Source organism: Diadema antillarum, unplaced genomic scaffold, assembly GCF_040938485.1.
Source record: "Diadema antillarum isolate AM-2024a unplaced genomic scaffold, OU_Dant_1.0 scf00000176, whole genome shotgun sequence".
NCBI lineage: Eukaryota > Metazoa > Echinodermata > Echinoidea > Diadematoida > Diadematidae > Diadema > Diadema antillarum.
Window position 1 is genome coordinate 668,481 of NW_027271065.1, and position 18,189 is coordinate 686,669.

An 18,189-nucleotide genomic window follows, 5' to 3' on the forward strand; every position below is an offset into this window, starting at 1 on the left:
CTGGCACAGACAGAAACGGTTGATTGGTGTCGCCCCTTGGGCGATCATTAATGCATGGCCGCATCAGTCGAGCGAGGACAACGGGGAAGTCATACTGGCTGTCCGCCATCTTGATGTTGCTGAATTCAGGAAAGGGCCTCCATTTGCTGTAGTCACTTGCAGTTTTACATCCTGGCCTGGCGTTTCCCTGTGGGGGTTGGGAAAGAGAAAAGCTGAGAGGGGCTGAGAGCGAGAGAGAGAGAAAGCGGTAGTGGTATGTGTCTGTCTCTGTATACCTCATAAATCGTGTGGACTGTCTACCAGCGGATTTCATTCAAAGCTGCAGAAAAACTCTTGCGCCTCTTGATACCATAGTGAAGATTCGGAGTTGACATATCTTGCAGTGGAGATACAATGTAATGCTTGCGTACGATTGAATCCAATGGCGGGAAAGAAGATAAGAAGAAAGAACGGCAGTATAAGGGGCTCAGGTAGGAGTGGCTTTAAACCTTTTCAGGACCATTACCATTAAATACTGTGAGCATTTAGTGGAGAAATTGTTGTCAGCGGTACTGAATGAGCTTGCGTGTGTAGGACTGAGTACAAGTACATCTGGGTTGGTGCTGTGATAGGGATAGTCATTTTGCTTTGTGTGACGTTATTTTTAAAGGAAGTGCCATACATGAATGAGGTAACACCGCAACATGATGTTGCCAGTATTGTGTATTCTTTCTTCTTCTTATCATGTGTGTGTGTGTGTATGTGTGTGTTCAAGGTGGGAAAAAAATTGTGTTGGAAATCAAATTGTAACTTTCCACTGTCAAAGGTTTAGCTGCACATTGTAGCACATACTCATTATACATTGCCTTTCTCACTAGAGATGCACTTTTTGCTATTTTTTTTGCCACTCTCTTTATACATGACATCGACTTCTTGCACTTTTAGGTCTCATGCTGAAGTGTGATAGCACATTTCCATAGTCTGTAGAGACAGTTTAAACTCTGTGCCAATTTCTCTGATGCGTGACTGAGTTGTCCTACTTCAGTTTTACTCTCTGCACTGCTACATGTATGTTACTGTGTATTCTGCACATACGTATATCAGTATAATCTACATGTATATTAAAAAAAAAATGTTGCAGTTTTACTGAAAAATGTCGCCTCTTCATTATTCTTTTGTTTTTGTTTTGTTTGCTTGTTTGTGTTTGTTTTGTTTTTTTGCTGCTTTGCTTTGCTAACTTTGCTTGCCTTGCAGTGTGTTTTGACATAACTTCTTACTAAGCTAAAACACTGCAGCTGACTGGAGATGAATAAACCATCATATTTCGGATATTTTTGTATGCTGTGTCCCTGAGTCAAGACTAGTACAGGATCTCAGCAAAGTGAAGTCAACAAGATACGGACGATGTGAACTTCCTGATTGATGTGCTATCCCAGTAGGCTTTCGGGACATGATGAGAACTTTAATATATGTGATATATTTTGATTTATTTTGATTTATTATTGTTATTATTATCTTTTGGGTAATTATTACTTGTTCACAATGTGTGCATTGATGTCTCCCGGCAGGACACACCACAGTATCGCCGATGTGCTCCATAGTGTGTCTGAATGGAGGAGTGTGCTTAAACAGCGCCTGTCAGTGCCTCGATGGATACTTTGGAGATCTCTGCGAATTCCGTACGTATAAATTTCCTTTAAAATTTGACTCCTGTGCAGAGCCAAATTATGATTGCCTGCTCCTTATCCTTCCCCCTCCACTGACCTCCCATTCAATAAGTACCAATGAAATTTCAGACTGTTTCAATTTTTTGAAAGATAAACTCTCATGCTTCCTAGTATAAAACATCAATTTTCCATGTGCAAGGTGAAGTTGTGATCATTATCATAAATTAGATCAGAAACATTTCTTCTTTTTTTTTTTTTTGGGGGGGGGGGGGGCAAGGAAGCACTCTCAAACTGCTATGTCTGTCATGTTATTTCATCATAACTACGTATAGTGGAAGACAAATGTTACACTAGAGGGCAAGAGTTTATCTTCCGAAAATTGAAACAGTTTGAAATTTCATTTGTACTTACATTCCCTTTTTAATGACTTTAAAAGTATTGGTACTACTCCGTGCTCAATCATTGCATGGAGCAGATTGGTAATTACCTTGAAGATGGAATGTATCTCCTGGTCTATATTTTGAGTGCCTTACAAGAGCATACTCGTATGGAGTTAAGTTTTGTTGACTCCAGTTTTAATCAGATGAATATGCCCACAAAATTTTTGTTGTCTTTTTATCATCTAATTGATTAAGTGATTGATAGACTTATTTATATATAATTCTTTTCATTTTAAAGAGGATGGCTAGTAACTGATCAGTGGGAATCAGTGGAAATGCTGGGGGATGATTGTTCCAATCCTTGTGGGATTCATTTAAGAGTACATTATGTATCTATTGTGTGAAAATTGTTTGCTTCAGAATGGTCTCATATTCAAGTAATGTGCAGTTTAATGCCCCGTCACTGTACAGGCATGCTAACCTGGAAACATTAAACTGGACATTACTTGAATATGAGACCATTCTGAAGCAAATAATTTTCACACAACAATAGATAGTGCATGCGGAGGGGGGATAATATATTGAAATGATGTTTTCCCTTGATCACTAATGTTTACGTAATCATGTATTCATTATTGGGTTGTTTGTTTGTTTGTTTGTGTGTGTGTGTGTGTGTGTGTGTGTGTGCAGCTTTGTCCTTTAGCTTGTTTTTATTTGTCTGTGTATGAATTTGTGTTCAGGAATCTTCCACCCTCAGCAAGTGTTTGTTACCCACCCTTGTGTATTTTCTTTTTTCACTGTTGGACACTCATTACATGCTTCTTACTTTTTAAATGAGCTCATATATTTTTTCACTCCTGAGAGCCAGGAGTGTATTGTTCTCAGTCAAAGTTCAGCAACTTAATCTTTGGAAAGCTTCAGCTTAAATGAAGGCTCAAGTTAAAGTGACACTCGAGTTGGTGTTCAGGTTGACTTTGATATGTGGAACAAACAGTGTTGAATATGCGATTAAGATTGGACAAAAGAAAATTAAGGAATCTATTTTAAAGAGTATGGCATGTTTGCATAAGAAGGTTATACTATTTACAATCACTTATGTAAATTAGACATGATAATAGCCCTAGGCATTCACACTCAGGAGTTATCAGTTTTTGCATCACAATGTAAAAATCAATTTTTGTTATCCACTGCTCACATTGAAAATAAAACTGTGGAACCTTCATATTCCTTAACTTTTATATATTTCTCTTTAAAAAGGAAAGTATGTCTGCTCTGTTTGCTCCTTTTTTTAAAGCTTTTCATCAAAATGAATGTTACAATGAAGATTTTTTTTTTAATTTGACCATGATAGATCATGGCTTGCTTTATTTCCCCTTGTTGTTTCTATTTCTTACCCTGCTAATGAGTGTAACAATTTGCTCTGGTAAGTGGATTTTACTAAATGCTCATAGCTATCTTTTATACCTGCATTCTATTAGTTTTACTGTTTAAATCTCATTGTTGATGTACAGTGTAGATTAATTGTGTTTGAAATACAGAAATACATGTATGCCTGAGTCTATTGTTTGTTTGTTATTATTACATTTTATTTCATTGGTAAGGCATATTCCTTTTGGATGATGAGGGAAAAGGTATTTATATATCTTTAATTTTCAGCAATTAGAAAAGAACCTGTCATATTATTTGTTTTACTTTTGTATGTTATAAGCTGCTAGCTTGTATGAATTCAGAATTCTTCATGTCTATTTTCTATAGAAGGTGTGTCATTCTACAAACTTAAGATATAATGATGAAGGGTAAAAAAAAAAAAAATCACATTTGATTCGGGTGACAATATTAGCTTACAATAGATGTAATATCTGAGAAATCAATCTTTGTCAAAATTTCTTCATGATTCAAAACATAACCAAGTACTACAAGGAAAGATGCATTGCACACATCTATTCGCTGCTGACCATCTTCAGATATAAATTTGTAATCCATTGCATGTGAGGGGTTCGAAACATCGCTACATTCCAGAGATCATCCTATTTTCAAGATATATCCCATGGCAAAATCTAAATGGCAACTGGTAGTAAGATGTTTTAAATGCCTTAATACAACTGTACATCCAAACAAAAGCTGGGAAGGGGGGGGGGGTTGTTGGTGTACTCTATTTCCATCAATCATATTGATTTGGGGGGTTATGAAGATGGAGTGATGTCTGATACGAAGAAGGAGGTCATTTTTCAGACAGAATTTGTTTCATTTTGGTTTCTGTTCAGTAGCATCAGCACCCATCATCACTTTGATTTCTAGTTCATGGTTGTTCATGCTGGGCTGGAAATGGAATGATATCCATGTTTTTGACCATTCAGTTGATTCAAACGTTATGCAAACTTTTATGTTCCTTTTTGTTAGAGTTTGGCATGATTAGCTAGTTCTTATAACTGAAGACTTTAAGAAATGTATTATTGTCCTATCATATCATTTTTCTTTGTTCCACACAACATTAAAAAAAAAAAAAAAATCAGATTAATGCAAGATGTTAGTCATGTGTAAAATATCCTGACTGTTTGGTGCCAGTTTTTGACCAAAGAAGAACAAAACTATACGATAGGAGGTTACAAATCTAAGATGTGCTTTTAATGATCTGTGGAGCTTGAACACCAGCTGTTTGATAAATAGCCAAAGTATGTATAGTCATTTGATAAAGCTTTTTTTCTCTCTCTCTCTCTCTCTCATCCAAGTGCCCTCAAATCCCACTTAAACCTCTTCCTGAAGCCATAATGTGCTCCAGGCGGCTTTAATTGCTGCTATTTTTGCGTAGGGAATACTTGATACTTATTGTCTGTCATTAAAAAGAAAAAGTGCCTGGGTTACAAGTACTAGTAATATAGAGCCCTGCATTAGTCCCACCAAAATGGCTTTTATGCCCATCAAACATCTGATGAAAAAACAGTGTTGTAGGGGTGTTTTTTTTTTCCTCTGTAAACTATGACTGCAGCACAGCACAAAGAATATTAATATGTAATGCAAAGGCCTTCTCCCCCCCCCCCCCCCATACTCTAATGAAGTCATATCATGTAGTATGAGGCTGTGAAAAGCCAAGCACTTGTACTTCTCATAAGTTTATGCAGTGAACAGTTTATCAAGTCACATGTAACACCGACCTTTATCATCACTGTTAAAGTCTCTGTATGAGAGGATGATCATTGCAAACAAAACCTCCTTGGGTGACATAACCTGGACATCTTTTTTTCATTGTAATGAGTTAGTGGCCCACGGCCAAACAGGATTGTGACTGGCAGCAAGTAAAGCAAATCAAGTGCGCAAAGCCATTAGATGCATGATTCTGATATCTTTGATAAAGTAGCCACATAACATTTTTATGACGTGAATTCACTGTGACCTTTGTGCCAAACAATAAACCTATTTTTCATTGTAAACTGTCACTCTGGCATTTCGCCAAGCCGTTAGTGTGTGTGAAAATGAAATGTTGACATCGTCATCGTATTGAACATGACATTGAAAGAACAAAAAAACATGAACTTTTTGTTTTCTCAAAAATTATTCAATGATTCATGTTTGCAGAAATATTCAATGTGCCGCCAAGATGGCCCATTGTGTGTAAGCTTGACAATTCTATTTTCATATTCAGCTCTGTTCTCAGAGCATTGTTTTTCATGAAAATGGATGTTTGTCCATTCATGTTTGTCCTAAGGAGAGAGCTTTAAATATTTATGGTGTTATGACAGTGTTTAATTATCAAGGGACATGTTAATAGAGATTCCCCGATACAGTGTATGTGAATGTTAATTTGTTTGTGTACACTGTATGTGCATGTGTGCCCTTCGTGTGAGCGTTTGTATGGGGGGTATGTAGTGCTTGACATTAGCAGTGGCCCGGCACCACTAGAAATTGATGTTGGGCGAATATGTAATTTTTTGATGGCCCCATTGGGCAGCTAAAATTCAAAATGAATTTTCATGTTGCTGTGTATTTCGGGCCTCCAAACTTTCAGATTCAAAGATTTTGGTTGCCTAAACGGGACACCAAAGGAAAAAAAAAACCAATAATGTTGAGCCCTTGGGTATGCATTTACAAATATATGTGTTTATGTTTACATGTGCATGTTCATACTCTAGTACTACATTTTTTGTGCACTATTATTTTGATTTATGTGTATGAATTGTCCATTTTTGTCATTTTGTATTTAAAGCACTTTGAGCCTTATGGGAAGAATGTACTGTATTGTGTGCATTACCAATCTTATTGAATTGTATTGTATCTACAAATGGCTGGTCTTCTATATCGTACCTCCATTTATGAATCATGAATTAACAAAGAATGACAAATGTGATCTTAAAGCGTGGTGGTGGTGCTACTGGTGCCCCTTATTACCATTCCCGGTTATTTGGTTCGCTCTTCTCTGCAGGTAATTCCTCCGGGACGGATTTCACAGACCTCCAGCACACCAGCATCATGATCGGCGCCTTCGTCGGTGCTGTCTGCCTCCTCTCTGTCTGCTGGCTGATCGCCATGGCACGCAAGCGGTACCAGGAGGAACCGCCTCAGGGTCATCTCACCCGCATCGTCAGCATTCACACTCCAGGTGAGTGCCACGCCCCTGCCCTCTAACTTCTCCCGTGCTTGCTCTTTTAGTGTCACATCTACGTATGTACACCCCCCCCCCCCTTGTGTGCCGTGTTGATGTAGTGTATGGCTGGGGGAAATGGTGCAATGTGTGAGCGTCACATTTCTGATAAAAGAATTATATTATGCATCACAGACACTTTTAATCCTTTACTGGGCTTTGCTTGCGGGTTGGCATGCGCTCTGGAATGTTTTCATGTAATACCAATCAGCACAGATGTCTGGAATCCAGTTGTCAAATGAATACAGATCCCTAATCCCTCTAATCCCTATTGTGTCACCACGGCCTTCCTGTTGGACTGAGTCACATTGCTACACCCGAGTGGGCTTGCTTAACATTACTACCAGGCCAAGTACGCATTGATTACTGAATGCTATATTGCCCCCGGAAGTGCCTGAAATGAATGAGTTAAATCTTATATTAATGTAAGAATGAAGGAGAAATGAAGAGCTGGTTATTATAAAAGTTCAGTGCCTGGGCACATGAGGTTAACTGTTTGTCTCAGGAACGGATGTACTGTGCCTTAGATTTGTGGATTGGGCATTGCCTTGAGGAGACAGTAGACCAGCTTTAACATTAAATATTACAATGTACACTGATCTGAGAGCTGGTTGCCCTCAGATGTCTACAGTTGCAAGTTTAGCATGCTAAATCCACTTGGAAATTGTCATCATATCAAAAGTGGACCACTTACCAATGTGCTCCAAAAGTGTATTAGTTGGCATGAGAAGAATGTTCCTGTACATAACATGTATGTCATAATAGAAAGAGTTGATTCTCTTTGTTAGGTACACCTGTGAACAGTGTAAGCATGCTAGGTGCATCACTCTGTTGCTACAAAAAGTTTAAAGGGGAAGGCTAGTAACTGATCAGTGGGAATCAGTGGAAATGCTGGGAGATGATTGTTCCAATCCTTATGGGATTCATTCAAGAGTTCATTGTATATCTATTGTTGTGTGAAAATGATTTGCTTCAGAACGGTCTCATATTCAAGTAATGTGCAGATTAATGCTCCATCACTGACCAGGGACGCTAACCTGGAAGCATTAAACTGCACATTACTGGAATATGAGACCATTCTGAAGCAAATCATTTTCACACAACAATAGATATACAATGAACTCTTGAATGAATCCCATAAGGATTGGAACAATCATCTCCCAGCATTTCCACTGATTCCCACTGATCAGTTACTGTAAAACATGATATATTCGCGGCACAAAATTTTCGCAAATTGGAGCCGACGGCCTTTTTCGTGGCAAGAAATTTTCGCAAATTGCCTCTTGCGTTCAATGCATATAATGTAGATAAGAAATTTCGCGTGCATTTTAATTTCGCGAATCTTGGCGCTCGCGAAATTCGCGAAATTAAAATGCACGCGAACATTTCTCGTTTTACAGTACTAGCCTTCCCCTTTAACCCCCTCTGACTGGAGTCCAAAAATAGCTCATGAAGTATGCTTTCTCCACAGCTCACATGAACATCCAAATTTGACATACTATGGTATAGTACAGAATGGCATGGTTTCATTTAGCTTTGGTTCACTTATGAGCTCTTGAATGCAGCCATAGTCTCCCAGATATATAATATTTGTCCCATTATCTTTGCCTGCCATATTCTGCAGAGGAGGTTGGCTTGCGGAGAAACACAACAGTAATTGGAGAGCAAGACATTCCCCCTGCCTACAATATCGCCTGTCGGCGGGACAGCCGGCGTGGGTCGCTACCAAAGCGCTACCGCCCCTCCATCGACTCCATGGGGCCGCTCTCCCCTCCTCCCTCCTACGAGATCGTGACAGGTGAGTTGGAGACATTGGAGAATGAATACGATCCCAGCCAGTTCACGATTCCCGAGGTGGTCGAGGAGCGGAATCTCCCGGACGTTGTCAACGGCGATCAGCCGCCATGTCAGCCTGCATCAAACGCATCCCAGGAAAATCCGCAGGAGGAGCAGCAACAGGATCCAGAAGCGGAAGATCAAAGGCAGACTGGGGTACCTCCCCGCGTCTCCCGCGACACTGTAGTATGATGCTTGATACATCAGCCTACGTCATACTTGTAGTAGGTGCCTTGGACGATTTTTTTTTGTGGAAACACCAAATAAGAGCAACTCTGGAAGCCTAAATATGATGTACCCCTACTGGTTTTCAGCGGTGGCTCTAGAAGTTGGCTGCCAGTCCCTTCTGAAACCTTTTTTCCATACTTGGTGATTGATAGGAACAAAGTTATGTCATCCGCAATATTGGTGATTCACGTTCCCGCCTTGTATGTGCCTTCAACACGTCTCGTAAGAGATATCACAAAGTCTTGCACAATGAATACAGTATTTCCACATGAAATGCCTATAACTTTTCACATTACATCTTTAGATATGCTCACTGAAACTTGGGCCTACATATTTCATGTGGTAGCTCTTTTTTTGTATACATAAAGGCAGGTCTTCACTAATAATGCACTTCAAATGTAACCTTCATACACGATTCTTAGATGCCACAAGTATCATCAAATCCACCTGAGCAGTGCCTGATACTTGATTTTCCTGTTAAACACAACGTGAAACAGGTCAACAGGCAGAAGCGTAGATTTTTTAGAGTTAAATCGTAATTAATGATATCCATAAAATGCCTTCGTTTTTTTCACTTTGCCATACAGCAAGATGTAGAGCATCATGTACATTTGTAAATAAGACAACAACTTGTGATGTTAAAAAGGATGTGCCATTTTGTTCCACAGGGTTTTAATGCAGGCATTTATAAACCAGGAACAAATGCAGGCCAGCATTATATTGTCAAGTTGACCACCATTCCTGGTTAATCAAGATTTTTGTGATAATCAAAAAAATCAAAATCTGGTTGAATAATCAAAGTGAAGACAATGCTCTTTACAGTTTACCTTACAGAAGAATTTGATGCTTGCAAACACTGCCTAGAGACTGCTTGATCTGCCTTTTCCATTCCATTCAGACTGTGTCGGCTGGAAGTGAGAATTTTCCTTCATTTCCATATAGTACTTTCAATGTGAAATATTCCGCAAACGAAAATTTGGGGTTTGTATTTTAATTTTGCACTCCACTTAATTATTACAAATATTATATATACAGTAATGCATTTTTTTTTTTTTGGTAAAATTTGCACAAATTTGAACCCTTATGTACAAAATTATGAATGAGAGATTTTCACTGCAATGTGCTCTGCATGAAGAATTGGTGGAATGGGAGTTTATGCTCGTTGAATATCTGGTAAAGCCAGTCATTGAGGGAATGTGCACTACACGCAGATCCATACTTGGGACTAACCAATAAAACCGCACCTTTTCTGCAGTGGGAGCCTGACGGGAGTTTCCTTGGAATTATTATTTAGAATACAGGCCATGGTGATCCAGCATATTTGAGGTGGACTCGTGACATCACATGTGATAGGGGATGTCTTGCTTTGCTACTGTTGTTGGTATTCTGTTGCTGTTTTTTAGTCACATTCACTGTCACAGTGTTTTCTGTTTCCTCTTTCCCTGCCAAAAATGATGTTATCATGACATTAGCTGCTACTGCCTCCCATCAAGTCTTAGGCACATTCCAAGTGATAATATCTTTTTAATAGCTTTTATGTTTTGTTTTGGGGGTATTTTGCCCTTCTTCTTCTCCCTCTTTTGAATCTATTTTTTCTTCTTTTTTTTTTCTTTTCTTCCTTCCTCTCCCTCCTCTTCTTTCTTCTCCTTTTTCATTCTCCAGTTGTTCTGCTTCATCCTTCTTTTTCTCCATCCTTTCTTCCTGTTTTTCTCCTCCCTTTTTTCCCCTTTTCTACTCTACGTCCATAAACTTGTAAGAAAATCGCCAACAAAAGTGACTGTTTTCTCCATGTTTGAGGACAGCGCAAAGTAATTATTCAAGCAGACAGGGTCAGATTTGGGCTTGTGATCCTCATGACATGTGCCTTGTTGTTCTTGGGTTTTTTTTTTCTTTTCTTTTCCATTGACAGTGCCTATAAACAATGCTCACTGTACACAAACACACACACACTCACACACACACACAAAGTATGCTGCTACTTTGAATCTGTGACAGTAATTAAGAAACAGTTCATGCTGAACATTCTTCCTATACTGCATGTCAATGTCATGAAGCCATTCGATTCTGCCCATGTGGAAAATGCTCGGATGGCATTCAATGTTGGGAATTTTTATGTCAAGGCTTTAGCAATCCGGGTACAAATACATGCCAGGCATTCCCAAATGAGGGGGGGGGGGGGGGGGGGCTGAGCTGGGGAATATCTTGGGATGAATTTAGCTGTGTCTCTTCACAAGCCGATAAACACAGGGAACACTCTATGGCAAAGAAACGACCCCATACTGTGTTGAATACATGCAGTCTACAAAAGAATCATTATGTCACGGTAGATTTGTTTGGATTTTTTATTTTTTTTTATAGGATTCAAGTACAATGAGAAGATTGAGTTAACAAAAGAGGCAATGCTGAATAGCTTTAGCATCAACATGAATTGACACCATCGTTAGCTGTGTAAAGCAGCTTTTTTTGTCACCATAAAGTATCCTGGTAGAGTCATTTTGTGGTTTCCTTTATTCTTGGTACAGTGTAAGACTGGTTTTGTCCGCAGTCTCACTAAAATTTCTCACTAGCTTTACTGCCGGAGTTTTTTCTTCTTCTTCTTCTTTTTTTAGGCAGATTTCTTCGGTCACAGATTTATAGATATTAAAGAAGAAACAAACAAACTAAAAAAGATAGTTTGAAATGTCTGTGAGACCATGTAGCCAAGCTGTAAGAGTCACCAATGGATTCAGATTAGCTTCCAATCCTGAATCTCATGCATCCTTCCCTGCCAATGGCAACAAAGCCACAAGTGATTATTTTGTCCCCCACTGCCATGTTATAATATCCAGAGAGTCAACTGAATTCAGGATTAACCATGTAGAAGGAGATGAAAGAGAAGAGAAGAACAAGAAAACAAATGTGCTGCCAAGATTTTCCTTTCAACAACCTACCAGAGACTTTAAAGGATAAAAACAGTTGTAACAGTATGATGTCATAACATTTTCATCATGCACATCACTTAATCCTTTACCAACAAATATCTGGAATCATAATGGACTTTACACCTACATTGCTCCGTCTTTTGATGAACACTGGATGTGGTTCAGGAATGAGGAAATACAAGTATAATAAAGAATAGAAAGAGGAACTGATTGTGGTAACATGTATGACTTCGAACTTAAAGCCACACAAAGAGAAAAACAGGGAAGTGGATTGATGGAAATTCGATATTTTGGCGATGACAGGTAGTAGCAGCTCCTCTTTATCCCACTTTTTGAGTGAAATTGATCAAGAATACTAATATTTCATCAAGAAGTATTTATGTGCCCAGTGTATGGTATGCAGGCATCTTTGTCACATTCCTGATCTCATTCTAATGTAGCGTGGCAAGTAAGAACATTATCAATGTCCACCATAACATCACTTTCAGAAAACTCTCGCTCGCACAAATTTTGCCACTGTGGGCATGAAGTGATCACAGGATGAGTTGCCGTGCCCTGCTCTGGGCAGTGATAGTTTTCTTACTTTATTGTACTCTCTGTGATAGCAGACATGTCCGCTGCAATGTCTGGACTGATGCCGTCTGTGTTATACCATAGTACACTGTAGCTCCCACTTCAGCTTAAACATCACCTTCAGTTCGCCTTTTATGTACATCTGGATGTCGTGAATACAGCAATGTCAGTAGAACACATCAGTGGAAGTGTGAGGAAAATCGGACAATCCGTTTAAAAGTGATGATTTCTTTTTAACAGTCTCTGCACAGTCACTGCTGGATAAATAGACTACTACAGTCTATGATGTCACATGCTTACAACGGTATTGGAAAATATGAAGAGAATTCCACAAATTTCATTAAAAAAAACTTCACATGTCCTTGACTTGTTACTGACATATGTTAAGGGTAATATTATTCACCCTGACTTCTGAAAGAGGCAAGTCAATTTGCTCTTTTATTGTGTGAGAAAAGTGAAAATATGTTGAATTTCTGTATAATTATTTTCTTTATTTTGTTCTACACATGTGACCTCACAAGCTGCTATAATGGTCTTCTCATCCAGCGATGGCGGTATTGAAACTTCAAAAATTCGTAACTTTTTAACGGATTGTCCAATTTTCCTCAAACTTTCACTCAATATCTCCCACTAATATTGCTGCATTCTCTCAATCCACATAATGTGTAAAGGTGAACTTGTCCTTTAAATATTTTGCAGAGTACAATTGCTGCTGACTGTATACTGCAGCCTGAACATTTTTGAAGCATTATTATTCAGTACTAAATACATGCCACTGTAATTTCAGAAGATTGTCTACGTTATAAAATTCCAACTGTGAAGGGAGTGAGAGAGAGAGAGAGAGAGAGAGAGAAGATGTATAATATAAAATGCAGAAAGAAAGAACAATCCATATCTGTGTGATTATGACTCTAACAGTTCACCAATTTTAATAGCAAATATAAAGTAGATTTAGAAATATCAAATTTACTATTCCTTGCATGCCTACTATGTATATTTGTGTTGCATTGGTCACGCTTCACCAATTTAAAGCATTTAGCATTGGCAACAAAGGCTTCTCAATGTATAATGACATGTAGTTAACAGCACCTCTAAAGACAATATTACATTGTGATACATTCGTCTTGTATTTAATATATTTCACACTTTAGAGTCCTCACATATATTTTTTTTGTCATATCACTTTTGATAGAAGATCGAGAGTTAATGTATGTACATGCCTGCACCTTAAGCATTATTATTGCGAAAAAAAAAGAATGTTCAGTGGATTTTTGAATGTCAACAATATTCAATGCAAGTTATAATGATATCATAAAAAATGCATATTTGATAGTTATGAAAGTTTAAGACACATCATGTTCGTGCTATTCATTTGGAGAATTTTTAAATTTTTGCCCAAGATTTTTAACAAGTTTTTAATGGTGTGACATTTTAGGATGATTTTGCAACATTGAGAGTCCAATGGTATGTCATATTTGGATGAATGAATGAATGAATGCTTCTCATGCCTTTACACTTGGAATATAACAGAGCTTTAATAATGTTCAAGGATTTGCCTGGACCATAAACTATGCCTTATTTTAACTGCAGTAGTGTGCATCCATTTTCATGCACAGTTTGTCAAAGAGGTGTGTACATGCAATGTATAATAGACACCGGTAGATTCTTGGAAGTTGGACTACTAACAGCAGAACTTGGCAACATTCTGTAGGAGTTTCCATGCCTTTAACCTTTTGCATTTCTTGCAGTTGACGTGATCCACAATAGCAGTAGTCCACAAAAAGTCTGTATTAGGCAGAGTTAATGTGCAGATATTGAAGGCGAATTTCAGCTTTCTGCTAAAAAAATGCTGACATGTGGATTAGGTCTACATTTTGACCGATGGAAATTATATTTCCTTTACGATCATATATTTCTGGTAAATGGGCTGCAATTTAGGTTGGCAACGAAAGACTTTTAAAAAGGAAATACAAGTTGTCCTAGACCAACAATCATGAAGAATTATGTGACAAAGTTTAAAAGTCATTGAAAACCAGTCTCAAAGGAGGAGAAGGTGTTGTCATTCAGACATATGGCTTTGGGAGGTGCAATGATATTATCAGTTGCGCAATCATGGAAAAAGCTCATTGTCAATTGGGGTGTCATCGGAAATGTTAAGGTTGAATGCCTGTGAACCCGCATTTGATAATGAGTATGTAGAAAGTTTTGCAAGAATGTATTTAGATAATGATGGAGTTTGTTGGGAAGTACAAATAACTTTTAATATGTTCACCCAATTTTGAATAGTTTGTGCCCTTAAAAAATGCAGACTTGCTTGTAACTTATATTCTGCATTAATGGTAGATGGCATTATTTTTCTCTACAAAGGAAACAAAAAAAAGGTGATCTGTGTTCAATGGTATTTTCTAATTTCAAGGGATACCGAGCTGTGATTTTACTGGCTGGATAGTATTTTGCTGTACAGTATTGTCCATAAAAGTCCATATGTGTCTTTTCTTGTAAATCATTACACCATACAATGTGTACAACAATACATCCCTTTTAGTGCTCACAGTTGTGAGTAGGTCTTCGTTCTTTATCTTTCGTGATGGGAGCGTGAAGCAAAAACAAAAAATACACATATGAAACTCAGGAACTTGTATTTGGAGCAGCGGCCATATTCTATTGTTTTCATTTTCTTTTAGTTACTACCAAATCTGATTTGTTTGTTTGTTTGTTAGATTATTTGTATGTTTGTTTGGTTTTGTTTTTTTTTTGTCGTATTTAGCGGTGGGTATTATAACAAAACATACAAGATTTCGGTTTGAACTACCTCGGGATTTGTTTAAGAGATGTAACAGTGCATCATGATTTATTGTGTATTAATAACAAGCCCCATTAGGGCACTAAATATGAACATAGAATAGTTCGTGTAAAGGCAGTAAACAACTTAGGCAGGTCTTCTTGCATTGAATGTTTTGGCCTTGAATATGAGCATACATGTAGGATATTATTCAGTGTTGAGTGCCTTACATATTACTGCACTTTTGTGCTTATCAAATCCTCTTCCTTCAACACACCTCACTGGATCAAACCAGAGATGGTGAAACTACTAGAAGTGCCCATATCTTTTTTTTTTCTCGCTCACAACTGTATAACGTGTAAGTAGGAAAGGAAGACCAATACAGAATGATTATCCAATTCTAGAGAATGAATATGCTGACGTCAATTGCTCGATGCTTACAAAGTTTTCCCAAAGAAAGAAAGAAGTTTTTCAAGGTTCAAAGAGTTTTAAACCCCTCTAGTTCTTTAAGATGATGATGTGTTCTTTGTGTGCTGGTACCATTCCCCAATCACCTTGTCCGGACCTGTTGCTTGACTCGCTTTCCAGTAACTCTGTGTAGGATGTTGTGCAATACCTCAGAAGATGATGGGGGGGGGGGGGGGGGTTGATGGCAGCCCATTAGCCCCTGTGATAGATAACCATATCCCATGACACGCAGTTGAAATTACAATGTTTTGATGGACAAAGAGGGCCTTGTATATGTGTATTATGTCAACCTGTCTAAAAAACGGATTCCAGCATCGAATTGTATCTTTCTTACTACCGGCGTTGTTATCCCAGATGATGCACTTGCTGTTCCCATTCCCAATGCAGTCTGAGGACGTTTTCCTATCAGAATTAGATGATGCCTATAGATCAAAAGATGTAGTAGTTTGTAGTATAACAGCCAATTGACTTTTGTGTCAAGTTTCTGGTGCTGTGCTATTTGCCTTTTTTTTTTTTTTTTTTCAAATGACACCATTAGCCCTGACAAGGCAGATTTATCCACAAACTCTGTGCATGAATAACGTTATCACTGGATGTAGGCCACTAATTGGGAACACATTAAACAGAAGCATTCCTTGAAGTGTGGCGTGTCACATGGAAATTTGTCGGGGAATTACATACAGTTTAGGGACTTGTGTGGTCACAGTTTTACATATTCATCTGGTAGACAAGATTAATTTAGCCTCAGGTGACTTGAGTGAAGAGGCTCCATGCCATGTTAAGACAGTCCTGAGTACAAAGCAGAAAATAATTACTACGAACTATCTATCTCTGTAAAATTCTTTGTTTTGAGTTTGAATTGAGATTCAGGACAAGTGTTTCTCACAACACTCATCACTTAAGATATGGTTGGAGTCAAAGGCTACAATGTGTGCGTGTGTGAGAGGATATGTCATGTACTAATGTATAGTTTAATTGTCTAGGCATGTGGATGAAAAGAAAAAAAAAATGAAAAATTGACAGAGGTTTCAGATGCTTTGTACATACATTGAGCGTATTGAAACTAGTCTTTGCAGTGGACTCATCGATGTTTGCAGTGCCCCTGAAATTGCACACATTCAATGTTGTCAGAAAAAAAAATAAAAAAATGCTGTTGCAAAGGGTGATAGACAAGAAATCCATCATGGTAGTATGGTATCATGTTGTTATATAACATTTTTGTGCTATGCATTTGGACTTGATGAAGAATGATATGCTGCCAAAATTTTCCAGCGAAGCGTGATGTACTAAATATGTGAAAATGTGTTGGGATCATTAACAAACTGCCTAATAGAAGAGGGGTAGGGGGAATTACTATGAAGAACACTCCCTGAATGACTTTACAGCAAAATCTTTCTTCTCTCTTACTTTTTTTTTTGAACAGAGAAAGTGCCAGCTGTGGATATATCCAGTTTTAATATTGTGATATTTAGAGATGAACTATTTCATGTAAAATAAATTGTCATTTTTATATCATAGACTAGTTTCCATGTAGCATTTGTAAAACGTGGAGTGACTTGTGTTTGAAATGATATGATGGAGATATACTGGGAGTGCATCAAGTGATTAGTAGTGAGAGGTAGCGATTGACAAATTGCCCTACATCAATGTAAATAAGCACTGAATAGATCAGTGTTTTTAGTAGTTGCCATGATAAAAATTATAAAAAAAATCATGGGTGTACATACACATGGGCATATTTACGTTGATGTGGAGCAATTTGTCAGTTTCAATGAAAAACACCTTGATGGAATTTGAATTAAAAAGTGTGTTGAGTGCTACATGGTGGTAGAAAAACAAATATGAAAATGATGATATTGATAACTTATATGCCAGCACTATCATTTTGACCACTAGTAGTAGCAGTAGTAGTAGTAGTAGTAGTAGTAGTAGTAGTAGTAGTAGTAGTACATATGTAGTAGTAGTAGTAGTAGAAGTAGTAGTAGTAGTAGTACAGTTGTACATGTGTATCATCATCATCATTATCATAGTTATTGCTACTACATGTACTACTAGTGTAACCCCGGGGCGCTGTAACCAGTAACATGTACGTGTTGGGGTCGTTACTACCACTGCTGCTACTACTGTTATCATCTTCATCATTATCATTATGCTATTTCATTTAGTTGACTCTTTTCCTCGGCCCATAATATAGGGCTGTATGAGTTTGCGTGTGTATTTGTCAAATGACTGCTCAACTATGTAACAAAGATAACATGCGATGTAGCGCAAAGGAATACAATGTACCGGAGACTTTAGCTGCATTGAGACTGAGACGTTCCAAGTTCACCTTCATATACATGTGAATTAATAAAATGCAGCAATATTGATAGGACACATCAGTGAAAGTTTGAGGAAAATTGAACAATCCGTTCAAAAGTTATGAAGTTTGCCCCAATTGCTGGATGAGAAGACTGCTACAGTCTGTGATGTCACAAGTGTAGAACAATATAAAGAAAAGAAAATTCAACATAATTGTTTTCACTTTCCTTGCAAAATAAAAGAGCACTTGACTAACCACTTCCAGAAGGCAGGGAGAAATACCATACATAGGCCCTAAGTGACAAGTCATGGGAATGTGTATTTTTTCCAAAAAGAAATGAAATGTTGTGGAATTCGCTTTATCATTTTCCCTATACCTGTATTTTTTCACACATGTGACATCATGAACTGTAGTAGT

The 18,189-nt window shown here is 37.9% G+C and overlaps 1 protein-coding gene across 1 annotated transcript in view; it reads left to right on the top strand.

Annotated features, from left to right (window-relative positions):
- LOC139722900 (uncharacterized) overlaps nt 1-8,714 on the top strand; it is a 43,330-nt gene extending 34,616 nt beyond the window's left edge. Inside the window, exons 10-12 of the mRNA XM_071634181.1 lie at nt 1,548-1,658; nt 6,444-6,620; nt 8,287-8,714. Of these exons, the coding sequence (XP_071490282.1) occupies nt 1,548-1,658; nt 6,444-6,620; nt 8,287-8,690 (692 nt within the window). The 3' untranslated portion in view covers nt 8,691-8,714. The remainder of the gene's footprint in view (nt 1-1,547; nt 1,659-6,443; nt 6,621-8,286) is intronic.
- The last annotated feature ends 9,475 nt before the right edge of the window (nt 8,715-18,189 follow it).